This window comes from Desmodus rotundus, chromosome 9 (assembly GCF_022682495.2).
Source record: "Desmodus rotundus isolate HL8 chromosome 9, HLdesRot8A.1, whole genome shotgun sequence".
Taxonomy (NCBI): domain Eukaryota; kingdom Metazoa; phylum Chordata; class Mammalia; order Chiroptera; family Phyllostomidae; genus Desmodus; species Desmodus rotundus.
The window spans coordinates 40,846,569-40,855,263 of NC_071395.1; the positions used below are offsets into that span (position 1 = coordinate 40,846,569).

The following is an 8,695-nucleotide window of genomic DNA, read 5'->3' on the forward strand; positions in this document are numbered from 1 at the left end:
GTTCGAAATGCCCGCCGCCAGAGGAAAGACGTGTCTTAATGCCAGAGACTGGTGAAAAGGAAAGAAATTGTTTATTTAAAAGTTACACAGACTTAGAGTAATGACTTAATGTCTTCATTATGATACTAAAGTCCTCTAGAATACCCACAGATGGACAGTCCTTCCCTCTCCTTCTGGCCAGTCCCGGGTACCGTATCTCAGGAAAACAAGTAGAAGTCTGTGATTCAGGCTCCTGGCACCATCGGCTGTGTGGCTGCCGCAATCTCCAGTTAATCCAAAGCCATGTGGCACCTTCTCATGGCCCACCAGCAAGAGTCCTTTCTCCCCTTTTCTTCCCAGCAAAGTCTCTCCTGCTGCCTAAGCCGCGTGGCAAAAAGCACTCCAAAACCACATGGTCCTCTCCTTTCCTCCAGAATCGCATGGTTCTCTCCATTCACCTCAGAACCGCGCCTGGGTTTAAATCCCAGCACCCATCTTCCTTTGCAGCCCCATTTCTGACTCCTCCTACAGTCAGTTACACCTGCCAGCATCCCTGTATTCTTCCAGCTTTACTGGGCTGCCATAGTAAGTCCGGGCAGGCGTGGCCCCATGGCATGGAGCCAATCATCTCCAAGCTCTCACACAGGCCCTGTAACCAGGGGGAGTTGCTTCCCAGTCCCATCTTGGGTGGAATTTGCTCCCATCCCCCTGGCTCAAAGCAAGGGCACAGCTATTTAACCTATCTATGAAACCACTTAAAGGTTATAGAGATGTTAAATAACCGTTCCAGGAGTTAGCTGCAAAGCTGTTGCTACCCAAGACAGCTCTGAATGGCCCTGTTCCATGTGTCCTATCCCCCCCTGGCTCAGGCTTGTGGGGGTGAGGACATCCTATATATATTTTTCTAATATTTCCTGGACACCTTGAGTTCTGGACCCCATCACAAATCCCTTCTCGGGGCCCTCCTCTTGGCTGCACCCTGCTTCAAGGGGGCTGTCCACCTTCTTCTGAATGGGCTCTGGGATCACCACCTGAGGGAGTTGGTGCCTTATGCGCACAGGTCCTCCTCCTGCTCAACCCCCACACTTTGAGAGAAAATCCAGAGTGAGGACCGTGTGAGCAGAGGAGAAAGGCGGAAGGTGAAAAGGCATGGTCCGAGATGGAGGTGGGCGGGGTGGGGGGATGATCACAACAGCTCCTGCCCACTAGCTGTTCAGCTGACTTTGGACAGGCCTTCCCGGAACCCAGAAGGGATCATCCTGGAGGCAGACAGCAAGGTGGTTCTGGAGCTCAGGGGTGCCAGGCACTGCCCCCAGGGTCCTCACCAAATCCATCCTCTGAACCTTCTGGCACCGCCCCCAGAGCTATCCCCACCCCACTCCACTCCCAGAACTGCCAGTGGGCCTAACTGTTGCCAGGCCCTGCCCACCCCACCTCCACCCAATCCTACCCCAGAGCCTCTGGTCCCACCTACCAGGGCCCTGTCCACTCTGGCCCTGGGCTCACACTGGGGGGAGAGGGAGGATTGTGCCCTTCCTGCTGGAACTTGTAACCTGTGGTGAGCAAGATCTGGGGGACAAGGTGGGGGGATGAATGAAGCATTAGGCACACACCTGTCTCCCCAACTCCATTGTCTGGCCACCCTTTCCACCCTACCTGAGGCCTCTGTGCTCACCTGGGACAGCCACTGCCACTGGAAGGGTATGGCCACCTGCAGCAGGATGGCAATGATCCGTGTGAAGTAGATGTAACAGGTGACCTGCAACGGACATGGGTGGGCATGGAGCCTGGTGAGATCAGAGGGCCCACTGGGGATACCTGGGTGGGGCCCACGCAGAGTAGGCACAAAGCTGAGTGGAGGGGCTCAGATACACTGTGGGGGGCGGTTAGGGAGGGTGTGCCAACAGGTGGCTCTCCTCCCCTTCAACACTTCGCTCACGAGTGGAAACACCCTTCCTACCATGGCACAGTAATGCCAAAACAGCTTCAGTCTGGCCAGGTTCACTGCCACTGAGGCATGGGCACAGGGAGCTGGAGTTTAGGGGCTGGGGCTGGGGGCAGGACCAATGGGAAGGGGGTGGAGGCCAGCTGGGCACAGGGAGGACATGAGGCAGAACGTCTGGAGGGGGATGTTCAGGAGACAGTGAGGGGGTAGAGAAGCAGGAGGGGCAGTCAGAGGACAGGGAAGGGACATCCAGGGGGTAGCACGAAGGGCTTGGAGCACAGCAGGCCCTAGGGAGCAGGGCTTCACCCTTCCCGTCGGTGACAAATACGCCCTGAAGATGCCGATGGACCTGGGAAGGAGTGGGGGACCCAGGGAACAGTCAGTGCTGCCTCCACCCATGTCCGTGGGGGGCGGGGTCTGGGCCTGGGAAAGGTCAGGGGCAGAGTCCTCACCAGACCACAGGAAAGAGGATGGCATCGCAACAGATATGATCCACCAGAAAGAGAAGCCCATAGTCGCTGAAGCCCTCCTCACTGGACTCAAAGATGATGCAGGCCATGTTGGCCAGGGCCTGTGGGGCAGGGATGGGGTGGGCGGGTCTGCCCCCAGCGTGCAGACGTGCCCACCTGCTGCCCACATGGGGACCCAGAAGCACCTGTATCAAGATCATGATCCCAAAGATCTTGTCGGACAGAACATACTTGACAAGGGACCAGCTGGAACTGATCAAGGCAATGGTGGTGAAGAGGACACCCTTCAGCCTGGAGGTCGGGGAGGGGGTGTGGTGAGATGGGGCAACCAGCCCTTCCCTCCACTGCCTGCCACCTGCCCGGCAGAGGTCACTGTTGGGTGTGATGTAGTGCATGACAGTGAGGCCAGTGAGGCCGTTCATGGGGTGGCCCTGGCTGTTGACAAAGTGGTAGTTGATCTGGAGGCAGACAGATGGACAGTCAGACAGGGGTTACTAACAGGTGGATGGTGGTGGTTTAGGAACACGAACAATCATTTTCAGATGTGTGGCCAGAAAGTTGACTGAACTGATGGTGATGGTCAGGCTGGTGAGTGGACTCAGATGTGGACAGTCACAACCCAATAATGGCTGGACTGAGGGATGGGCAGTGATGGGCAGTCGTGGCTACAACAATGGAGGAAAGGTCCCAGTTAGATGGATGAACAGTGACACAATCGGTCAGGCAGACAGTCACAGCTGGACAGGACAGGTAGATAGATGAAGAGAGTAGACAGCTGGCAACAATGATAAAATGGATGGACATGTGGCACTGCCAGACCAAGGGTCTGTAGAGATTTGAGGAGTGGCCTGTTGAGGCTGCTTGCCGGACCCCGAAAGCCCAGGTAGCCCCGGACCCAGGCCCAGGCTCTGACAGTGGGGAAAAGAAGTGAGACACGCTTGGTGAATGCCAGGGCCACCAGGAGCCAGTGGACCTTGAATATGTTGTACCCGGCAGGGGGGTCATGGACAGAAACGGGTAAGGAGACATCGGTCAGGGGAAGGGATGGGAGGGAGTGGTGAAGGGAAGTGGGGGACCCCCTGGGGAACGGGCATTATGTGTTCTTATGTGTTATCAGAAGACAGATACCCAGAAGAAGCCAGCAGCCAGGAAGGGGGCAGACATGACCATAGACAGCTTGAAAGGGGAATTTCCACCACCCACAGGAAGCCCTCAGGGTTTTTCTCCTGGATCATTACCTAGGAAGGGGGGAGTTGGGGGTGGGGGGAGTTGCATGCTAGCTCTGGACTTGCAGAACCATGTGCAGGGGTCTCCAGCTCTCCCACTCTCTAGCTGGCTGACTCCCCCTCTCTGAGCCTCAGTCTTCCCATCCCTCAAATGGGTACATCAGCTTTCATTCCATACCACAGCGGCCAGGAGGACCTGACAAAACTAAACTCAGCATGGCATACCTAAACTGTAGTTAAGGCTCTGTGAACCTGCTGCCCTTCCATCTGCTAACTGTGATGTCCAATGGCCGCTCCCACCCCAGAATCAAGCTATAGCAGTTGTGGAAGTTGAGGCTACATTGGTCTTCCTTGGGCCTCAAGCCAATCGCCGCATGGAACTGGGTAGTGGGTTGGATGGAGGGAAAAGCCTGGGGTGACAACAGAACTGAGGGCACTCATAGACACTCATGCTGTTGTTGTGGGAATTGTTGCAATGGCCCAGAGCCCCCCAGCTCCTTGTCCTTTCCACTGAGGCCCTGAGTGGGGAGAGAGCACCTCCACTGAACATCGGCTGGCCCAGGTCCCCATTCACTACCCCCCAAGCCCCAAGGCCTGTCTCTTTCCTGCCCTGGCTTCCCCAAACTGTGGGAGGCAGTTAGACAGACATGAGCAGAGCAAGGACAAGGGCCCAGGCACAGAAAGTCACCAGGGCGGAAAGCCCCGGGTGCCTAGCAAGGGGCAAAACTGGGAAAACAAGACTCACCCCCAGGGTGACCTTTCCTCCCCAAGCACACCGCTAGCGGGTAATGTGATTTAGATGCCCTGATCTTTCCTATCACTGTCATGCGGTTGGGGCTCTCCCCTGGCTTGTTACTAGCCATGTGGTAGACCCCCTTGGAGGAGGAACAAGGGGTCGGAGAGGGGCCTCCTGTGATTCCCACCAGGCCCTGCACCACCACTCCCTTAAGCATTAACCCCTCGGGATAACATCTAGGCCTCAGCTGTGTTTCCGCTCCAGGCCCAGAAAAGCAGCAAAACTGAACAATGACGCCCTGGCTGCCTCAGGATCAGCTGCATTGACTAAATGACCCCCTGCCCTGGCACCAACCAATCAGTAGGGACCACAACCCTGAAAGGACACACCTGGAAAGCTGATGAATATTCTACTAAGACCCTCCCGAGACCACCCCTAAAACCCCTGCCTTTCAAACCCTCAAGACAAAGAGCCCAGCGCACGCTCACTCCCTGGAGGGTCCCTGCTCGAATCTTTTCGAGTGTGCTTTGCTCTCTCTCCGAAGCCCCAACAGCTCTTCTTTTGCTGTCACTTGTTTTCTGAGCCCATTTCTACAGGTCACTTCTACCTCTGTGACTTTCCCAATAAACTTTCTTATAGTTTGAGTCTCGCCTCTGAATTCTTTCTCAGCCAGAACTCAAGTACCGAGGCTGCTGAACCGAAGACCGGTCTGACTCCCTGGGACTAACACCTGGTGCCATTTGTGCCCCCAGTAGAACCTGCTGGTCTCCCCTGACACAGCAGGTTTTGCCTTGGTCTTCTTGAGCAGAACAGTGGTCCCTGCAGGGGATGAGTGGACGAGTTTAGAGATGGTGGAAAGAGAAACAGAAAATGGGGCAGAATGCACAAAGCAGCCCTGTCCACCTGTCCCCTCCCTGCCCGCCTGGCAGCCTGCTTCACCACTGTCACCTTGGGGGGTGGCCAGGTGGTCTGGCTTCAGGAGTCCTGATTCAGCGAGTGCATTGGGGAGGATCCCAGGAGAGATGAAGAACTTCTTCTGCTCCCATACTTTGGCACCTGCACCCTGGAGTGAGGGTGGGGGGCAGGGGACAGAAGAGGCCATGAGGCTTAAGGCTCTGGTCAGGCATGCCACCTGTGCAAAGGGACTCAATGGCCCCTAGGGCCCTCTAGGTCTCCTCCCTGGGGGCCAGCATTGGGCTGAGTCAGTGGTCACAAAGTTCCAGCATTTGGCCACCACCTGTCAAGATGGCTGCCATGTCCAGGCACTTTCTGCACCAGAGATTATATTGACACTTCCTGTGACAATGACATACTTTACCTTATTTAAAAAAGAAAATGCTGTATGTATAGAGAGGCAACATCTCTGTATATACAGAGGTCTCACTGGACCCTCATGCCAGGGTGCCTGGGTCCAAACCCCAGTTCTCGGGCCTCAGTTTTTGCATCTTTAGAATGGGTACAATTAGAGTAAGGAGTGGATGAGTTAACACCTGTAAAGCTCGCAGGACAAGCTAGCTGCCTGGTGCACTGGGAGCATTCAGCAAGTATGAATGATTGTTTGAACTCTCACAATACCACTATCTGGATCTTTCACCCTGAGACCCCAACACACCATGGGCATCCCACCCCTTCTTCTTTGCCATAACCAGAAGGCTTGAAGGGGAATTAAACAGCATGTGGCTTTCTTTCTAAGGGCAGCAAAGTTTTTTTTCACCTGGCTTCTCATTACACCTCATCAGCTCATGTGGGTATTATACCTAGGAAAATACAGATGATGGTCTTTAGGGGAGCCCCTGGGCCCCCAACTTATTGCAGGTCCTTGGTGTTGATAAGGAAGAGAAACAGGAGAGGGTGGAGATGTGACAAGGAGAGGACAGCTGTTGGGGTCCTGGGTCTGGGGAGTGGGTAAGAGGGAGCCTTGGTTATCACCTCCCACTGATCCAGTCCCACCCTGTCTCCTCCCTACCCGCCCTGCAAGGGAGAGTCTCTTCTTGCCCTCTCCTCCCACCTCTGGGAAAGAACAGGGACTTTGGGTTCCAGATGCAGAAGACAGATCCATCCCCACCATCCTGGCCTCTCCACCCCCTCTCCACCACCCCCTCTGCTTATGGAGGATGGAACTCTGCCAGATTGAACCTGGGTCAAACTGAACCCCACCTGGCAGGCAGAAAGTAAAGGGGAGAATGTGAGGGACTCCAGCAGGGACCCACAAGCCACCTCTTCCAACATAACCTTGAATTCATTGAACATTTACTACATGCCAGATCCCACATTCACTCAATCAATTTTCATACAACCCATCCTGCCCACACCTGCCAACCCTCTTCCTTTAACTTCTAACCAACCTGTGCCACTCAACTTGCATGTCTCTTCCTCAGGGAGACTTTCGCTGGTCCTCTGGACCTAGCCCAGCCCTGTTTTCCCCAATTAAAATATTGATGTCAAAAAAATAATTTTAAAAAATCAAATAAAATGTTGATGGTTTCCTGCCTTGGACTGTGGAATCCAGCACACCTGGATTTGCATAAAGGCTCTGACTCTGAGCAAGCCACATACCTCTAAGCCTGTGTAAACACTTGTAAAATTGGCTTTACAGGATTAAAATTTTTACAGCATTTTCCTTCCTTGTAGCCTGAGAAGTGGCTACAAGGAAGGAAACCCATGGAAATTGCTTCGCATGGTACGTGGCACCAACCAGGCATTTAATCAATTCTAGCTACTCATTTCAACTGAGGAAACTGGGGCTGTCGTGTTCACTGTTATGCACTCTCCCCGACCCCAGCTCAGTGCCTAACACATATTGCATGAGGTATTATTATTCCCATGTTCTAGATGAGGGAATTGAAGGTCTGAGAGATCAAAGGACTTGCCCAAGATCATATGGATGACAGGCAGAGCTAGGACATAAATCCAGAACTGCGGAGAGGTGGGCTTGGACGCTTGTGCACTTCTCCCTTCTCCAGCAAACCCCTTAAAGTCCCTCACCACAGGAGTCTCCTCAAGGTCCAGCCACAGGAGGCTCAGTTTCATTCAAGGCCTTCAGAGAGCCCTTGGTGTGTAGAAAGAGAGGCAGTTCTTCCCTGGTTGGTGTAGCTCAGTGGACTGAGCGCCCTCCTTCGAGCCAAAGGGTCGCCAGTATGATTCACAGTGTGGGCACAGGCCTGGGTTGCAAGGCCAGGTCCCCAGTAGGGGGCGCGCGAGAGGCAACCACACATTGATGTTTCTCTCTTCCCTTCCCTCCTCTCTAAAAATAAATAAATAAACACTTTCTTTAAAAAAGGAAAAAGAAGAAGCTGTTCAGGTGGATGTCTGGTCGCTTTTCCCCCTGCCAGACACCGAGGAACCAGAGGCAATTCACACTTCTTTCCAACAGCCCAGACCTAAGGCTCTGGCACAAAGATCTCCCAAGCGCCTGGGCACCCCTTTATTTAGGACAGTTCCATCAGTTCCATAGGGATGACAGAACAGGAGGCTGAGTCCCCAGACCAATCTCAGGCAGGGGCAGAGTGACTCCGGGTCCTCCGGCCACTGTTCTGAGAGTCCAGGAAGAAAGCCTGGGGCACCTGGAAGTCCCCACACCGGGTGAGTACCATCCTGAAAGCAGAGTTATTTATTCTGGAGGCTGGCCCTCAACCCCCGGGCAACTTTTAGATCTCTGAGTCCCCAGGATTCCAATGAGTGCCCAGAGGACCCAGTTCTAGAACACCCAAGGACTCTCCTGGAATTTGGAGGGCTAAGAGTCTGGGGTAGCGAGTCCGCGGAAGATGAAGATGTGCCCATCGGGGACGGGGAACAACCCCAGCGTGGTCGACCAAGTAACTCCATCCGGAGGACTGAGGATGCTCCTCGGACGACAACACTCCGCTCCTGGAAACCCGGGCGCTGGACCGCTCCATCCTGCGTAAGGAGCGGGGGAAATAGAACGAGACCACTCCAAGCCAGAGGCTTCTCTGGAACAAAGCTGAGACCACCGCCCCAGACCGCCGCACGCTGGGACTTATTATTAGCGCCAGCCGGCGGATGCACCCACAGCAGCAGCAGAAATAGCCTCTGTCCCCACTCTACCGGGCTCCAGCCGGAGAGCCCCTTCCTCCGGAACCATCACAAGAGCCCTCCTCCCCTGAAACCGCCTTTGACGCTCCCTGGACGGCCTACCGATGAGCCAATCACCTCACAGTGGGGGCCGACCTTGGGGCTTTTCCAGCTCCCCCAACAAATTAACGATTGCCTCCTCTCAAACCCGCCCCCTACGACACCAAATGGACAGCACTGGCTCGGAATGGGAGTGCCGGTCTCTCTTAACCCCGCCTCCACTCTCAACAATCACTAGAATTGTACC

At 54.6% G+C, this 8,695-nt stretch overlaps 1 protein-coding gene across 1 annotated transcript in view; it reads right to left on the bottom strand.

The window, feature by feature from the left end:
- Positions 1–1,188: 1,188 nt before the first annotated feature.
- The window catches only part of GPR108 (G protein-coupled receptor 108), a 9,115-nt gene continuing 1,608 nt past the window's right edge, over positions 1,189–8,695 (bottom strand). Inside the window, 13 exon segments of the mRNA XM_071219261.1 lie at positions 1,189–1,238; positions 1,454–1,548; positions 1,655–1,738; positions 2,377–2,852; positions 3,308–3,392; positions 3,509–3,578; positions 3,581–3,632; positions 3,896–4,000; positions 4,066–4,108; positions 4,110–4,138; positions 4,442–4,530; positions 5,041–5,419; positions 8,071–8,446. Of these exon segments, the coding sequence (XP_071075362.1) occupies positions 1,482–1,548; positions 1,655–1,738; positions 2,377–2,852; positions 3,308–3,392; positions 3,509–3,578; positions 3,581–3,632; positions 3,896–4,000; positions 4,066–4,108; positions 4,110–4,138; positions 4,442–4,530; positions 5,041–5,419; positions 8,071–8,446 (1,855 nt within the window). The 3' untranslated portion in view covers positions 1,189–1,238; positions 1,454–1,481.